This window comes from Podarcis vaucheri (assembly GCF_965113315.1).
Source record: "Podarcis vaucheri genome assembly, chromosome: 8".
Classification (NCBI taxonomy): Eukaryota; Metazoa; Chordata; class Lepidosauria; order Squamata; family Lacertidae; genus Podarcis; species Podarcis vaucheri.
The window spans coordinates 72857575-72876364 of record NC_138766.1 but is presented as its reverse complement, the minus strand read 5'-3'; the positions used below and the strand labels follow the sequence as shown (position 1 = coordinate 72876364).

The following is an 18790-nucleotide window of genomic DNA, read 5'->3' as shown; positions in this document are numbered from 1 at the left end:
ATTTAACAGTTAAATCAGAAGATAACGAAGTATGAAAAAATAAGTTGAGATGGTCTCTGCATCATGCAATCAATTAATGTTAATTATTTATTAACAATCAAGTCACCAATCACATCATGCAATAGGAAACCCTTCTAGCTAATGTTCTCAGCTATGCCCTGTAAAGCAAACAGCTTTTACATCTCATAGAAGATTGAAATGTTCGTTCGCACAGAAATGTTAAGCATCTAAACCATGTCATTTAAAATGTACAATGATTATTTAAAAGTGAATTTAAAAATGTACTTAAAAAGATACAGAAGTGAGTGTCACAACAATGTATGACTGTGAATGAAGTTTGTCAAAGTAGTATTTGCCAAATACTGTATCAGAAACTTGGGGCGGGGGGGGGCGGGGAAAATTCTTTCTGCAACTACAGCCCAAATATTTAGGAGCCATGTTTAAACCAGAAACCTATTATCTTCTTTGCTGAATCAATTAAGTTATGTTCTGAACACAAAGAAAAAGGAACTACAGTTCTATTATTACATGCATTTTGAAACCTGGAAGCAAAAAAAGGACAGCTATTTAAAGAGTCTGGACAAGTCACATGACATTGCGTTTTGAAAGGCGCTTGGGGAACAGGCTAGTCTATGCAAACCTATTAGGATACCACCGCTGTTTTTTACACTGAATCTCTTATCCTCTGGAAACAACCAGTGGCGACCAACTGCCTTGTACAGCATAAGGAAGAAGAAAAAATCTCAAAGCTCAGAAAAGTTTAGGAAGTTGAGATCACAAGGGAATGTGTCTGATTTTGTTGGAGATTTCGGGGAAGGGGTGTTACAGTGTTACAAAGAGCAGAATTATTCAACCACCAGCTCCACCTTCTCAATACACTTCTTTTCTAATAAAAACTCCCATTTGTACTGGGCGATTCCTAAAGATCCGAGCATGGGATAGCTTTGCCTGCCAGCGTTTAGAAGCCACCGCTTCCCTGGAAAGAGTTTGCACCGTTTCGTCTCTTTGAAAAGAAACGGATTTCTAGAATTCTGTTTGTTTGCAAGAGACGGGCGGCTGGTTGTTGCTTTTTCTCTCCTCCAGCTGGAGACTGCAAAAATCCCCCAGAGAAACCGCACGCGAAGTTTGTGGCCTCCGCAGTAAGCAGAAGAGCTCCCGCAAATCGGCTCCCTCCCCCCTTTTGTTTTTCTAGGGGCTTGGAACTCTGCACGCGCTCCGCCACCGCGGTTCTCTCCGCTCTGCCCCTCCAAAGTTCTGCCTCCAGCACCGCCTGCAGGCTCAAGCGCGGTTGCCAGAGAGAGGCATGCCCGGCCAGCGCCACTTCCTCTTCGAGAGAGCGAAAGGAAACAAGTTACCTGAAAGAGAGAGAAAAGCAAAGCCCCTTTCCTCTCTCTCTCTCTCTCCCCCTCTCCCCTTCCCCGCCCAACAACTCCTTCCGCGCTAAGTTCAACGCCAACTTTTCTGCAGGGAAAACCTCCATCATGGCTAAGGAGTCCAAAAGCAGAGCTCTTTTTTATTGTTTTAAAGGCGGCAACCCCCCCCCCAGCCCTCGAAAACACAAGTAGGCGCCGTCCGAAACTCAACCGCAGGGCGCTGCCACTTCTCCTCGACCTGGTTCCCCCCCCCCCAATCCCGAAGTTATTAATTTCTCGGTTCATTTTGCTAAAACACACACACGCGCATACACAGCAGCACCCTTTGGGGAGAAGCCTTTCCGTCCGTCTGCCCCCCCGCCCGCCCGCCGCCCTGCACTCTTGAGGGAAACTTACGTTTAATCTGCCTGGGCTTGCTCTGTTTCCTTCGGGACATGCTGCTCGCCGGTATTGGTGCTGGTGGTTGGCGGCTGTTGTTGTTGTTGTTGCCGCCGCCGCCGCCGCCGCTGTTCTTGTTTCAGGTGCACTGAGAGTGTGAAAAGGGGGGTGTAAGGTAAGTAGGTGCGGGGCGGGGAGGGAAGAGGGGAGGAAGGTGTGAGCGGGGTGGAAGAGGGCGAAAGAGAAAGAGAGAGAGAGAGAGAGAGGAGAGAGAGAGAGAAGGGAGAGAGCGAAGCAAGTCAACGTGCCGGGTTCATAAGAGACAGGAGCTGATGGGAGATGACAGGAAAAAAAGAGAAGCGGAGAGGGAGGCTAGAGCCCGAGCTAGGCAGGCGCGCGCGCGCGCACGTGTGTGTGTGTGGTGCCTGCGCGCGCGCTTGTGCGCGTGAGGGGAAAGGGGGGGTGGAAAGACAGAAAGAAAGGGAGATTTGGCGAGTCCGGTATATTGTGCGGGGGGGGGGACGTTAAGTGAATGAGGGAGAAGAACAGAAAGAACTGTGGTAGTGGGGGGGGAGGCAGAGAAGAGAGGGAAGAAAGGCAGGACGGAAGGAGAAGAGAGATTGGGGAGGTGGGGGAGAGGAGGGAAAAGGAGGGAGCGCGGTCTCCCGCCCCCCCCCTCCTCGCCCGCCTCTCTCTCTCTCTCTCTCTCTGTGGCGTCTTTCCCTGTGCAGATGCTGCCGCCGGTGTCGCTCTCAGAGCAGCGCTCCCCTCAGACTGACCGGCTGCGCGAGGGGTGGGGTGGGGGTGGGGGGTTGGCTGGAGAGCGCGCGAGGGGAGCCCCGAGGCCTATCTAGCCCAGCATCCTGTTTCCCACAGGGGCACAACCGCCGGCAGGACACGAGGGCAACTGGCGACCGCCCGCCCCCCCCCCTTCTCTCTTTCTTTCTCCCGCTGCCCTGCCCCAGATGGCATTTCAGTGGCAAACGCTGCTTTCGGGTGCTGGAGGAGGTTGGGGTCTAGCCGTCGTGGCTAGTACTACTAGCCTAGTAGCCGGTTTAGTGGGGGGGGGAGGGGCGCTTGGCATGGGGGAGTTTTGTCCGCCAAATGCGCACGAGACCCCGCTTATAAGGAAAGAGGCTTCCCCTCAGAGTTGGCAAAGCACCCTCACTTCCTCCTCCTGTTGCCCTCAGTGTTTGGGTGTGTGTTTTGTTTCTTTTTTTTTTACTATATATGCATAGCCCCCGCCCTCAAAACAGCAGCAACTGGTACCCGTTAGAACTATAGGACCTTGCCCCCCCCCTCACGGAAGTTAAATAGGTACATATCCTGATAATAGAAGGGTACTTTCCCTCAATATAGTGAGGAGCTCTTTGGAGTCATGCTGTTGGTGTTCACGTGGGAATGTTGATTCGGGACAGAGAAAGCGGGAAAGAACCATTGCAGCCAATGTAGGGACTGCATTCACAACGCAGAGCCAGAAATGCTTAAAGGCACTTTGACAACCCAAGTCTAAAACATACTTCCTGGAAAGTTTTCCATTATACTTTTTTCCTGAGTGTTGCTTAGCATGCAAATAGAGTAGTAAGAGCACTATCCAGGAGAGCTTACTCTCTAGTCAGTGCTTCCCCTCCCCCCCCCAAATATTTAGGGGTACTCTCATTTTGACTGAAGAAAATCACTATTTTATAGTTCAAATTGAGGGAAATAAATACAGTAAATGGACAAAAGTACAAAGATTCACAAAATGTTTAGGTGTATGCATACCCCCCAAGGGGAAAAACACTGTCTCTAATAAAGAGTGCTGAAGATTGTCTGCAATCCTTGTTATGACTTTCCCCAGTTTGGGCAATAAATCAAACAATGATGTCAACTTCATAAACTTCTGAGCTTCTGTAAACAAGAATAAGATGCACTTATGTTGTGTGAAAATGTCCTTATTTTGAGTGGCAGAATTATCAGAGCCCTCAATTCCCCCCCCCCTTTTAAGGCAGTCTCACAAAAGTTTCTCTCTGAAACCTGCTCCACCTTGAAACATGTGAAGTAATAATTCAAAAGACCATGCCTTCGTAGATAGATTTGTCTATGTACTATGTACTAATTTATATGAATTTATTGCACTGCAATTAAGAAAAGAAAATTCTACTACCCTGCTTTTTTTCATTTCATTTCATTGGATGACTCTTTTAACAAAGAGGCTTTATGCTTGTACCTTGTAAATTCACTAACGATTCTATTCTAATAGTTTTAGTGAGACAAGGGGACAGTTCCACCATGCACAGCATACTTTTGAGAAGCCCTTCATTGAGCGGGGATGAGGAATATACTGGGGAAGGTTTACTTACAGTATTATACCCTTTTCCCCAGTAAGTGTTAAAGGAACCCAGTGTTTATTTCTCTAGCATTTCAAAGAATCAGAGTACTTTGCACAGAATTCAAAAAGCGAAGCCTCACAAAGCCACTGGCCAAAGCCTCACAATCTAAGCCTGCACAAGGCCACAGGTGGATTTAGGGGCTGGCTGACGAGGCTTCTGATTAATGGATGGTGCAAGTCCAGGTTTCTCCCTCTACAAGGACAGGGGGCAGAAGAAACTGCAGGTGAACGCAGAGAGAAACCAATAGTTGCCAACTGAACAAGAAGAAACAGTAGGTTGTCCATTTCATTTCCCTACTTTAAACTTTGCAACAGAGCACAGAGAGAGACCCAGCAATATAAATACTTGCCCCTGTGCACAGTTCACCCATTCAGATAATAGGCATTTTATTAGTCATCTAGAATGCTGCACAATATAGTAAAATCTAGAACTCACCACTTTTAAGCACACACAGATCCCAGAGACTCAAGTTATTTGTTGTGCATAGTTTATTTAAAAGCTTTCATTCTGGTATAAATTATCTATGAATAGGTTATGATCCTCATCAAATTTATCTGCTACTCAATTTTTTTTTCTTGAGAGAAGCATTTAACTTGAGGGTCATTCACTAGCTTGCCACTATCAACATTCATTATATGAATCTATATAAATTCTGAAATCATATGGGGCAGTTTCTGTATTCTTATTGGATTATTTTTTTCCTCTTCACAAACTATCTGACAAAAAGAACACTCATATAAATCAAGCTTAATATATGCATGTGCAAGGTTTTGAGGAACATTTATGCTGAAAATGAGCTTCTAAATGTGTTTTCATCCCTTCAGGTAAAAATAAAAAATGCACAAATATATGTTTATTAATTGAAAAATTAATATAATTATGTAAAAAATATTTAAAATTAGATTCACAGCATCTAGCACGCTCTTTGTATATTGGCCTTTCTTACAAGGTTCTCATGAATCACTGAGAAACTATAGTTTATTCACACTGAACACCTGAAATTCATTATATAAATTCTAAATATTAAGATAACTTTTTGTGCTATAAGCTAAAATAATAATTTCCAACAACTGTTATTTTTCCTGTACATGTCAACATTTCTGTTTTTTATATGGAAACTAGGTATGATTTTAATGCTGAATTCTTTTATTAAACTTTTGACGCTGAAGCTGTCTTTTGAAAACTGAAGAGCAAAAACAAATAATCCATTCTTAATCTACCCTAGTTGAAACAAAAATTTCAGCTTCACAATGGCAAATAATAATTTCAATCTGATTGTGACTGCCTTAGGTGTCTGGAAAGGTAAACAAGCAATAAAATTAAAAAACACAATTAGGAAGTCATTTCAGCTGAAGAAAAAGTTAAAACAAAAATTATTGTGTTTAAATACACCATGTACATTTAGTTGTTAAATTAGGCATGACTTTAACACTCATAAGAATAAAAATCTGCATTAACTTGGACAAAGAGGAGAGAGCTCAGCTGCAGGGGTGGCTTCTCCCTGATTTAGAAAAGCCACCCCGATTTCTGATTTGATTTGATTTCTGATTTGATCCCAGAATGTCCTGCTTTTCCTTAGGACATCCCTATTTTCATTGGAGAAATGTTGGAGGGTATGGTAGGATGTCCTTATTTTCATTGGAAAAATGTTGGAGGGTATGGAGTTATTCGACTCCTGAGCTGTCTGAAGGCAATCCTGTATAGGGAAGATTTTTTTAATGTTTAATGTTTTATATATGTTGGAAGCTGCCCAGAGTGGCTGGGGCAACCCAGTAAGATGTGTGGGGTGTAAATAGTAAAACTATTATTATGGAATGGGATGTCCCTATTTTCATTGGAGAAATGTTGGAGGGTATGCAGTTGATTAGAGCCATGTGGTCACAGGTTCGATCCCCATCTGGGACAGTTGCATTGGACTAGATCAGGGGTCAGCAACCTTTTTCAGCTGTGAGCCAGTCCACCGTCCCTCAGACCATGTGGTGGGCCGGGCTACATTTTTTTGGGAGGAGGGGGAATGAACAAATTCCTATGCCCCACAAATAACCCAGAGATGCATTTTTAAATAAAAGCACACATTCTGCTCATGTAAAAACACCAGACAGGCCCCACAAATAACCCAGAGATACATTTTAAATAAAAGGACACATTCTACTCATGTAAAAACACGCTGATTCCCGCGAGCCGGATTGAGAAGGCGATTGGGCCGCATCCTGTCCCCAGGCCTTGGGTTACCTACCCATGGACTAGATGGTCCTCAGGGTTACTTCCAGCTCTACAATTCTATGCTGCTATTAAATATATCTGTACATTCTTATGTACAGATAATCCATTCATACCTTCATCACTCTTTCAAATACATACCATAACACATACAGTCATACCTCGGGTTAAATATGCTTTAGGCTGAGCGTTTTCAGGTTGCGTTCCATGGCAACCCGGAAGTAACAGAACAGGTTACTTCCGGGTTTCGCCGCTCGCGCACGTGCAGATGCTCAAAATGACATCACGCGCATGAACAGTAGCAGCGAATCGCGACCCGCGCACACGCAGACACGAGTTGCATTCTGCTCAGGATGCGAACGGGCTCTGGAATGGATCCCGTTCGCATCCAGAGGTACCACTGTATATCACAAATGCTCAAACAGTTTTTGCTTACTAGGGATAGTCCCAGTTGTTTGTCCATTGGTTTTTAAGTGTTGCATTCTTGGTTTAGCTGCCGTGCCGGGCTGCTCAGCAGACAGTGCAGGCAGGGAGGCAAATGAACAAGGCCCTAGAAGTGGGTAGTTAGGGAGATGTGGACCAGATGGAGGGGGGCCATGAAAGAAAAGTTTGAAGAGGGAGTGGCCAAACAGAATTAGGAAAACAATCCAGAGAAGACAGGTGAAGCAAATCCAGGTAAGAGAGGATGAGCAGAAAGGAAAGGTACAGATGGCAAGGAGATGGAAGGAAAAGTAAAGTTCGTATCTTGTTCTGAAATAGCCAGTATTCTGCTAGGCTCTAGTCTATTCTCATCTCAAGCCTTTGATTGTTTATCACTGCAGATGAAAAGGTCACCAACACATAATTGTCTTCCAAGTCCCATGGCTAGAAATAGCAAAGCAAATGTCAGAGTTCTAGTCCTGCCTCCTAGTGCTCTCTGACACCAAAGGCAAGGTGCCATTAACTTCAAGGAAGCCTGAAACAGGCCACAGTCAACTTAGACCAACATAAGACAAACTTCTAAATAGAAATACAGAGCCAAAGTTCTGAGCCTTTCATGTTAGCTGCATCAGCATATCACCGATATAATCACCTTAAACTGTTACCAGAGATTGCACTCAGACTAAGCTACATCACAAACTGCTTTGCATTACCACCCAGTGACATTGGAAGGTGCACTTAAAAATAATACTTCCTAAAGCTTTTCATAATTCCCTTAAAGATGAATATGGTTGTGAGCAATATATTTCACTTTATGCTGAAGACATATTGCTGCTTTTATTTTATTTTTTTAGCATTCCTTACCTGATATGACTGCTCTGTCTTACAACTGCGGCTAAACCTCCTGCTGCAAAATTAATTTGATTAAATCCAATGCTTGACCTTAGACAGCACTTTGCAAACTACTACTTTCTAGAGTCTGCTAAATGTTTCACCTGTGTTGGAATACTTCTGTCTCCCATGATGCTTTCTGCCCAATAATAGGAACAATTTCTTCAAAAAAATATTTATTAGAAAAATGAGCTTGCATCCTATAAGATTGAGAGTTTTCTGGTTTACAATAAATGCCTGTATATCATGTAGCCTTTATCCATTACAACTATGGTTGTAAATATACTTGAAGTTAAGGTCTCTTCAAATTAACAGAATTTAATTTTTAGTGACCTATTCACACTATGTATATATCTATATTGTTTATATACGTTTAACTTTCATGGCTTCCAGGGAACTGAGTTTGCAAAAGATGTTGAGAATTACTTGTTGAAAATCACTAGCCCCCTACCCCTTCGCAGATCTTCAGTTCCTATTGTTCCCCCTGGCAAGAGGATGACTGCTAAACTGGTTGAAGTCTGTTGTGTAATTATGCTCTAATAGGACAGTTTACAAATGAGATAAGCACTACTTAGTTCCATTGTTATCACCAGTAAGCGCTGAAGTAATTGGCCTCCAAGTAACAATTCTCCCCGTGAGCCTCCAATTCTGATTTGAAGAGCAAACATAAACCATAGTTTGTTGGTTTGGATGTCATGGCCAACTATGGTTAGCACTGATGGGCAAATCATTAAAATTCCAGTTCATGTCACTTTCAGATGTGTTCCTTTTGAAGTCTGTTCTGCCCTTCTCCTGCATTACTTCATGGACTTTCAAAAAACCCCAAAGAATTCTGAGAATTCTTACACACACCCAAAAGGTAGTTGAAGTTACGAGGTGACCCAAAGACTGCTTTAATTTATTTTATTTTATTTCCTTTTTAACAAGCAAGAGCAGCTGCCGTGTGCACTGAAAGTAGAACTGCAAGCATTTCTTGGAACAATGTGATGATGTACCCTCCCTCCCAAGGAGATTTTATGGCGGGGTTTGTGTGTGTGGAGAGAAGGCTGCAGCTAATAAAATCAGTCAAATTACAGCATTAGTTGGGATTCAGAGAAGTTGTTCAACACTGGAGATGATTTCCTTCCAGATTACTCAACCTTCACAAATGTCAGAACTCTGATGTTTGCTGCTTAGAGCTATGCTGTGCCTATGTATGGGTTGGGGACCTGATTAGAAAAACTGATTAATGAATCAAAATGAATCAAGAAACGTGGCCAAACCTGATCACTTCTATACAGTATGTGAATGGTGGTCCCTGGGCCACCACTACAAACTCAGATGTTGTTCGGGACAAACACTAGGATAAAACAAAAACAACAACAACAACAACAACAGTAAAATGGCAATTAAAACAGAGCCTGAAATCAATATCATTACAGAGCCACAGAGTTCAGCGATTAAAAGCTTACAGGAACAAAAAGATACTAGCTGTGCACCAAAGAGCTAGCAAAAGAAGGCAGCTATTTTTCAGAAAGGGCTTTCCACAATCTAGGCATCACCATGGAGATAACCTAGTATCTTTCGCCTCCTCATCTTTTGCACCTCTGATGCTGATGGGACATAACAGGGGGCCTCTGATACCGATCTTAACTCCTAGGTGTAAGTGATTCTAAAGATGCTCTGTTCCTGCTTCAAAGCCATTAGGGGTTTGAATATTTTTTAACTGTAGAGCAGACTTTCTCAACCTTGGCTCCCCTGGTGTGATTGGACTACAACTCTCTTCATCCATGACCACTGGTCCTAATAGGTAGGGATAACAGGAGTTGCAGCCCAACAACAGATAGGGATCCAAGGTTGAGAAAGGCTGATCTAGAGACAGTGGTGGAGCTCCATGCTCTGGCATGGGGGGGGCAGAGAGCAGGCGGGGATGGGGCTGGTGCGCGTCCTGGGGGCGTGGCCCGCCACCTGCAGGGGCGGGGCACCCAGTGGGGGCAAGCAGCCACAATGGCACCCTGGGGATCACGCTGCCAGGGGACCCCTCTTCCTCCACCAGTGTCTAGAGAGATTCGTTAAAACATGCAGAAAGAATCTCCCTCCCCTACATAACCCGCCCCATTTGAAATCTAAAAATCGTGGACTTTCAGAGAGGGTTACAGCCTTAAAACAATGAGGAAAATAATGAAAAGGGAAGAGGAAAGAATGAGCTTAAATGAATCCAGATATGATTTGTTACTGTTTGTCATATACCCTGGGGTTCAGGCAAACAGCAGTTTTACAATGAAACAATGACTTAATTTTGCTTTTGCTTTTCACTTGTTATGAATCAACAGGACTTTTTAAAGAAGCTGACTCAACCCTCACTGCTAGTCTTAAATAAAGTTGCTGGAAGCCACAGGAAGGGATAGTGCTTTTGCGCTTGGTCTTGTTTGTGAGCTTCCCATGGGCGTCTAGGTGGGTCATTGATTTGATCCAGAAGGGCTCTTCTCATGCCCTTACAATGAAACAGCAACAGCTCAGTGGTGCAGCATACAATCAGTGGTTAATTCCCTGGCATCTTCAGTCAGGTAGCAGAAGAAGCAAAGACTCCTGAAACCCTGGAGATCATGGACAGCTGCTGCCAGCCAGAGTAGGCAGTACTGGGTTAGATGTGCCAATGGCATTACACATACAACTTGTATCTTGCCCTGCATACAGAATAGCTTTTATTCAAGTATACTTCTTAACCAGTTTTTATCAATAGAATTAAATGAGGCAAATAAGTAATCTTCCTTGCTTCCCATGTATCCTCTGAAGAAATCCGTTTATTATTCAGTTGGCTGGTCATATATCAATACACGATCTTATTAGACAGCAAATGTAACTGTCAATTGCCACTGCTGTAAGTATTGGATATCTTGTGCTAGAAAAAGCAGAAATAATAAGCATGGAAAATATCAATATGGATTAATGTGAGGGCCATAGAGCTGAGGATTTATTAATTTAGGTTTGGTTGCATAATGCAAAGTTGTAAAGTGAGATAGATTCATGATTAAAATATCATTGATCTAGCTGGAGTTCATTGAAGATTGCTGCAAGATTTTGGGAGGGGCTGTATTTAAACACTTCCCATTAGAAGCTTAAGCATTTTTTATTTCTTACGTTTCTGTGCCACTTCAGCGCACAGCTGTTAGAATGGTTTATATCCAAATAAAGTAACATACAAAAATGAAATAGAAAAAGGAACACAATCAATAGAATGCTCTATATAATATGCTCTCTCTCTCTGCAATGTAAGTTGAACAGTTAATATGTTGTTTTATTGTTGTTGTTTAGTCATTTAGTCGTGTCCGACTCTTCGTGACCCCACGGACCAGAGCACGCCTGGCACTCCTGTCTTCCACTGCCTCCCGCAGTTTGGTAAAACTCATGCTGGTAGCTTCAAGAACAGTGTCCAACCATCTCGTCCTCTGTCGTCCCCTTCTCCTTGTGCCCTCCATCTTTCCCAACATCAGGGAACAGTTAATACACTGTATATAAAAACCAGTTCAAACGAGATGTGCACATTCACTAGGACTGATGAAAAATGTGCATGTAATCTGTCCATAAAGTGGGAATTGTGCACATTTCCCCATCAATATACATAATTTCCAACAGGCCTGGCATATGTGCATGTATCAATTGAATTTTGCATGCTCAGTTGTCATGATACATAACCTCCAGCGGACTTCAGGGAATGTGCAAATCCCAGTTGAATTTTGTACATTTTCTGGCCAATGTGAATATTTTCTAGTCAGTGTGCATAGTTTCCAAGAAACATGCTCTTAAACACACACACACACTTCACTTCAGGGGTGTTCAGTCTGTGCCCTCCAGGCTACTTCTGGCCCACTGCCAAATTTACATACCCCCCAAAATGCCCTCCACTTATCAGCTGAGCAGTGGAAAGAAAGGGTGGGGCTCCAGATAAAGATTAACATTTTTATGCAGTTAGAATCATAGAATCATAGAGTTGGAAGAGACCACAAGGGCCATCGAGTCCAACCCCCTGCCAAGCAGGAAACACCATCAGAGCACTCCTGACATATGGTTGTCAAGCCTCTGCTTAAAGACCTCCAAAGTAGGAGACTCCACCACACTCCTTGGCAGCAAATTCCACTGTCGAACAGCTCTTACTGTCAGGAAGTTCTTCCTAATGTTTAGGTGGAAAATTCTTTCTTGTAGTTTGGATCCATTGCTCCATGTCCGCTTCTCTGGAGCAGCAGAAAACAACCTTTCTCCCTCCTCTATGTGACATCCTTTTATATCTTTGAACATGGCTATCATATCACCCCTTAACCTCCTCTTCTCCAGGCTAAACATGCCCAGCTCCCTTAGCCGTTCCTCATAAGGCATCGTTTCCAGGCCTCTGACCATTTTGGTTGCCCTCCTCTGGACACGTTCCAGTTTGTCAGTGTCCTTCTTGAATTGTGGTGCCCAGAACTGGACACAGTACTCCAGGTGTGGTCTGACCAGAGCAGAATACAGTGGCACTATTACTTCCCTTGATCTAGATGCTATACTCCTATTGATGCAGCCCAGAATTGCATTGATTTTTTAGCTGCCGCGTCACACTGTTGGCTCATGTCAAGTTTGTGGTCAACCAAGACTCCTAGATCCTTTTCACATGTACTGCTCTCAAGCCAGGTGTCCCCCATCTTGTATTTGTGCCTCTCATTTTTTTTGCCCAAGTGCAATACTTTACATTTCTCCCTGTTAAAATTCATCTTGTTTGTTTTTGCCCAGTTCTCTAATCTGTCAAGGTCTTTTTGAAGTGTGATCCTGTCCTCTGGGGTGTTAGCCACCCCTCCCAGTTTGGTGTCATCTGTCAGTTCAGCTTTCTTTTCCCCACTCTTAACTGTTTGCCAGTCATCTGAAAACCACAGCAGGAGTTTGTTGGAGAGGAGAGTTTTAAACCTTCATTTTCACTCCCACAGTCCTGATGAAAATTGCCCCCATGCTACTATTTAATTTAGGAAAAATCTTAATAGAGGCATGGCATCAATCATCAGGAATATAGGGGCAGGAGAAGTTAGCCAACTGGGAAAAGAGTGCTGGGGAGAGAATGTAGCTCTCTTGATCTTTGCTGGCTTAACTGCTCCAACCTCCTCACCATTTGCTGACCATGAACAGGGTCCACCACTGAGAAGTCCCTGCTTTGTGTGTTTGCCTATGTCACCAGTAGGTACACCAACAGCACCTCAATTGCAGATCTTAGATTATGGGCAGGATCACACAGTTCTTATTTAGGTAATCTGGTCTGAAACCATTTAAAACTTCAAAACTTAATGCAAAAGAAGAAGGGAAAAGTCTCCACCATTGTTGCCAGTAATACTAACCAAAGAATTCATGATGATATTCTGGAATCTAATGTGTGCTTTCAGTCACACTGGTGAGAACATCCCAACAGGCCTGCCCTTTTAGGACCCAGAGAGTAATAGTCAGTCCATGACATCTAAATAAATTTCTCCTTCACCAGATCAGTCCTTTACCAATGAATGTAGAACACCAAGTACACAACCTGTACCATATGTTAACTCAAATGTGTACACAGATATATGTGGTGAGGTGATCCCTTAAATAACCTTGTCCCAAGTTATTTAAGGGTTTAAATACTGAACTATGAAGCTACTATATATTGAATATGACACACTGGTACTACAAAAACAACAACAACAACCCAGCCCTGCATCTGTTCTTTGAAAACACCTTTGGTGTATTACTAGAAGCAACATACTATTCCATGTGCCTCACTGTTTCAAAGGTGACGAATTAGAGGAAGAATAGAACGCACCTTGCATATACAAATGCAGCATGAAGAATGCATATCTGAAGTTACCATTATGCATTACCAACAGATCTGTCTGCCACTGACTTCCATGAAATTCAAGGTAAGAAGAATGCTAAATGTATGCATGGTGGATCTAAACACACGGCTCCAAAATGAGTAGCACCCCCCCCCCCCGGTTTTGCAAGATCAGTGTCTTTTTGCAGCACATCCCAATTTTTGATTTTCAAAAAGCTGAAATAAATGTACAACCAGTGGCAGCTAGATTACTGGGCTTTATTATTATTATTATTATTCTAGATATGATGGGCATGGCATTGAAGCTTGCAAGCCTAAAGGAGTTTGTATCCCAGAGTTTGAATCTCTGCTAAACAGCTGGTTGCAGCACTACTTAAAATACATGTTAAATAAATCCTGATTTATTTAGGAGTAAGCATCTCAGTCTTCCAATGCCCAGTGTCTTTGTACCTCCAACTGCTATGCAAATACCCTTGAATAAAAAAAAAATATCAGATCACAGTATGTAGCCCTCATTGTTCCCACATGTCCAACAAATCCTCATGATCTAGCAGATGCAAACTGTGTGCACAAAACCCCTGACATGCTACCTAAATTTTATCAATTGCTCCTGCTAGTGGCATCTTGCAGTATACATTTTAACCTGCTGATGTTTGAAAACCATTATTTGTACTTCTATGGCATGAAAGGAGGGGAACCCAACCAACTGCTGACACTTATGTAACGTACATAAAATGGAAAGGGGGAAAATATATCATGCTGATCCAAAGTTCCATGGTCACTCAGATAGGCATATAAACTCTCATACATGTGGGCTTCTCCATTCATTCAATATATGCACTTTTGTCCACAAGGGACTCAGATAGATCTGCAGTGTGTTGCTAATGTGTGTGCAGAGGAGAAGGGACATAAATACTGGTGATTATAAAGATTCACAACTAAAATCTATGATTAGTTGCACATCAGTAGAAATTGCTTTGGGGTAGGTTTTTTTTAAAGAATTTGTAGAAATTGTGTCATTGCTTTTAAAAGTTTATTTGTACTTCATTTTTTAAATATATGGCACTTCAAGCTGTGTAGTGGCTTATACATTTGTATAATAAATAAAATAAGTGCCTCGGGCAGTAGTAGCAGGGATATGAATGCACTTGGCCCCATGCTTGCTTGCCTCAGCCTGCCACTCACTTGCCCCTGTCACCATCACATGAAGAAGGAAGCTGTAACACCTTGGGAAATCTAGGAGTAGGAAGGTGACAGAAACATTGATGGAGGGGACAGGGATATCAGGCTTGTCTCTGCTGCACAATGCCCTCCCCCCCCCCATATATGCTGTATTGTATATGCATCATCTGAAGAAGGCTTCTGTTGTTCAATAACTTGTAATGTTTGCTTGTTATAGTACTTTAAAGGAGTAAACTACCTTGGGGCAAATATCGTAAATAAATAAACAGCATTCCTAAATGGCAGGAACTCAAAATTTTCCTTTTTTCTGCAGCATATTTAAAAAGTGACAATCCAAACTCACGCGCAAAAAGGACAGTGGTTCAGGACCAACAGCTGAATGTGTTGTACAACACCACAGAATTCATATCACGGCAGGACTTTGGGATTCAGTTAAGGAAATCAGTGGAACGGGGTTCCCATTTTGTGTTTCCATAAAAAGGTGTGCCATTCTGATTTACAGGCTGAATAGCAACCTCTAGCTATTATATCACTCCAAAATGTTGCACCAGCTTAGATAGGAAAGTTATAGGAAACTCCCCAACATTTTCAGCAGTGGGTTTTCTACAGACTTTGGCAAAAGAATGATTGGGCAATTCTTAATTTTGTTGGCACCTTTATTGTTTGCCCTTCAGTTTGGCATAGACCTCTACATACACATCAGAAAGGGAATATATGGGGGGCAATGAATGTACATAAACATGAAGCAATGAGCCCATCTTCAGAGCTATAAAGAAATGCTGTAAAGGCAAAGCCAGAGATATGATTTGTCTGATCTTATAACTAGAAGTAATACTGACAGGAGCAAGAACACTGTAAATACTGAGGAAAGGACATGAAATATTTCCTTCTGTGGCTGTAGAAAGATCTACAGGGAAGGGAGATATAATACAGAGTCAACAAAGAATATTGTAAGATCACTTCAGAAAACAACAGGAGGGAGGGAGCCTATCAAAATATTGAATAAGAAATCATTTTCTCACGGGGAATAGCTGAAAGTGTTAATAGTGTGCTATGGACAGGTTACCCCAAAAACAAGCAGGCAAGGGGAAATAAAAATCAACTGCGAATATTGATATGGCTGGCATGGGAACCCAGGCTGCAAGAAAAGCTTTGTTAATTGCATCATCAGATCCACCTTTATGAGGCTGCCATAGGGGGAATGTACTGGCGTGTTGGGCAATCCTCTCTGGCCCAGTCACACTTTTCTGTCAAAATAATGTCAATAAATCAATAGGAATGAGAAGGGTGGTAGTAGTGGTAGGAAAAATGAGTCCCAAAACAAGTAGCATCTTCCCTCTGAAGCAGTTTTTTCAGTCTGGCTTTGCCTGGGAGGCTGCAGGAACAGAGGTAGGAACATGTGAGGAGGGGTGGAGCCAACAGGCTAATCCACAATCTCTCCCTTATATATGTATATTTACCCTCAGTGCTTTTTCTGACTATACATTCTGGCATGGAGTACTGGAACATTTCTGGTCCAGTGGACCAGGTCTCCACCACCCTATTGTCATTAGTGGGAGGGGCCATCTACCTGCCAGTCATCTTGCATCTTAATGAGATAGTCAGCTGATGAACAAAGTTGTGTTTAAATCTTGCTTTCTGCAAGGTTGAGCTGCACATGGGGAGTTCCTTGAGGATTGAAACCTCCTCCCATCAGCTGATGTGTGAGAGTTCAATCTGTATTATTATTATTCTTTTCCCCTAATGGGACTCAAGGCAGCTTACGGCTAAAAACAAGAACTACTAAAAATATAGAAAAATCAATCTAGAAAATACAATTAAAGAATGAAAACCATATACATATATAAAATCTGTTTAAAACATACCAAGAAATACAATAAAACCAGCACTATGCCAGCTCTTTAATTAAAAGCAGTCAATTTCTAAAGGCCTGCTGGCAGAAGGACAACAAGGAGGGAGCCAGTCTAGCTTCTCTAGGGAGGAAGCTCCAAAGTCTGGGAGCAGCCTCCACAAAGGCCCTCTCCCTCTCCCATATCTCCACCAAGCATGTCTGCGAGAGTGGTGGGACCGAGAGAAGCCCCGCTCAAGATCTCATAACCCAGGCAGGTCTGTATGAGGGAATCTGCTCTTCCAGACACCTTGGACCTAAGCTTTCTGCAGGCTTTGCTGCATCACTAATACAGTGGTGCACCGCAAGACGAAATTAATTCGTTCCACGAGTTTTTTCTTCTTGCGAGTTTTTTGTCTTGCGAAGCATGATTTCCCATAGGAATGCATTGAAAATCAATTAATGCGTTCCTATGGAGACTGCCTTCAGACCAGGTCCGGGGACAGTCTGTCCCCGGACCTCTTCTGAAGGCAGGCCGGGGGAGAACGGCAAGCTCCGGGGACAGAGGTGAAGGGGCAGCGCTCCTTCGCCTTTTTCCTCGAACCTCTTCTGTAGGCAGGCGGGGGGAGAAGGGCTTTTCTTCCCACCGCCAGCCTTCAGAAGGCTGTTCTGAAGGCTGGCGGTGGGAAGAAAAGCCCTTCTCCCCCCACCGGACTTCAAAAGAGCTGCGGGAAGTCCGGCGGGGGTCCAAGGGATTCCCTCACCGCCGCCCGCATTTAAAAGCACTCTGGGCAAAGCAGCGAAGCGCGCTGCTTTCCCCGAGCGCTTCTAAAGGCGGGCGGCGGTGAGGGAATCCCTTGGACCCCCGCCGGACTTCCCGCAGCTCTTTTGAAGTCCGGCGGGGGTCCAAGGGATTCCTTCCCAGCCGCCCGCGTTTAAAAGCACTCCGGGGAAAGCGGCAAAGCGCGGCACGCTTTGTTGCTTTCCCCGGAGTGCTTTTAAATGCAGGTGGCGGTGAGGGAATCCCTTGGACCCCCGCCGGACTTCTCGCAGCTCTTTTGAAGTCCGGCTGGGGTCCAAGGGACTCCCTCACCGCCGCCCGCCTTTAGAAGCGCTTTGCTGCTTTCCCCGGAGTGCTTTTAAAGGCAGGCGGCTGGGAAGATAATCCCTTGGACCCCTGCCGGACTTCAAAAGAGCTTCGGGAAGTCCGGCAGGGGGCCAAGGGATTCCCTCGCAGCGCGCAGCGCTCCGCTGAAGTTTAGAGGGAGCCTGTGGGGAAAAACTCAAAAAAAAATTCGTTTTGCGAGAGAGGCCCATAGGAAAATTTGTCTTGCGAAGCGGCTAAAAAATCAGAAAACCCTTTCGTCTTGCGCGTTTTTCGTTGAGCGAGGCATTCGTCTTGCGGGGTACCACTGTAATGATAACAGTACAGAGGTACCTCGGGTTAAGTACTAAATTTGTTCTGGAGGTCCGTTCTTAACCTGAAACTGTTCTTAACCTGAAGCACCACTTTAGCTAATGGGGCCTCCTGCTGCCGCCGCGCTGCCGGAGCATGATTTCTGTTCTCATCCTGAAGCAAAGTTCTTAACCCGAGTACTATTTCTGGGTTAGCGGAGTCTGTAACCTGAAGCGTATGTAACCCGAGGTACCACTGTAACTGATAACACATTTTGGGTTGCCTAATTTTACATACTTTTACTACAGACTTGTAATACACTGGACCCTCCGGATATGAACTTAATTCATTCTGGGGATCCATTCACACCCTGAAAATTACGCAAAGAGGTGTGCTTCCGTGCATGCGCGCAGCATGATTGAGTGCTTCTGTGCATGCGCAAGGCACGCAGAGCGCTTCTGTACATGCGGCGAAACCCAGAAGTATACACTTCCGGGTTTGCCATGGCCGTAACCGGAAGATTCCGTATCCAGAGGTACGACTGTATATATGCATGTGGAAAAGATGAAGATTTAATATTACAAAAAATGGAGGTTTTAAAAAATGAAAATAGCTTGGTCCTGGGCATCATAACCCAGCAAGTGCTTGCAAAATCTCACTCAGTGTGTGCTCACTTCAGTGAGGGCACAAAATAGCGAATTACATGATATTTTGTAATTTAGAAAAACTTGAACTTGGTTCACATCTCTACCCAGAGCAGTTTATAGTTTAGTCAGCTCAGCCTGCATAGCTCAGTCGGTTAAAGAGCAGTGCTGATGATGCCAAAGTTGCAACTTTCATCCCCATATGGGACAGTTGCATATCCCTGCATTGCAGAGGGTTGGACTAGAATGGTCCTCAGGGTCCCTTCCAACTCTACAATTTTAT

The 18790-nt window shown here is 43.7% G+C and overlaps 1 protein-coding gene across 5 annotated transcripts in view; it reads right to left on the bottom strand.

The window, feature by feature from the left end:
• The window catches only part of ZFPM2 (zinc finger protein, FOG family member 2), a 466093-nt gene that overhangs the window by 333703 nt on the left and 113600 nt on the right, over positions 1-18790 (bottom strand). Inside the window, exon 1 of one of the 5 annotated variants that reach the window (XM_082235501.1) lies at positions 1770-2521. The exons of 3 other annotated variants lie outside the window; for them this stretch is intronic. In XM_082235501.1, coding sequence (XP_082091627.1) covers positions 1770-1809 — 40 coding nt within the window. In that variant the 5' untranslated portion in view covers positions 1810-2521. Of the gene's footprint in view, positions 1-1769; positions 2522-18790 lie in introns of those variants that run through there. One more of the 5 variants, XM_082235497.1, reaches the window with a different exon arrangement.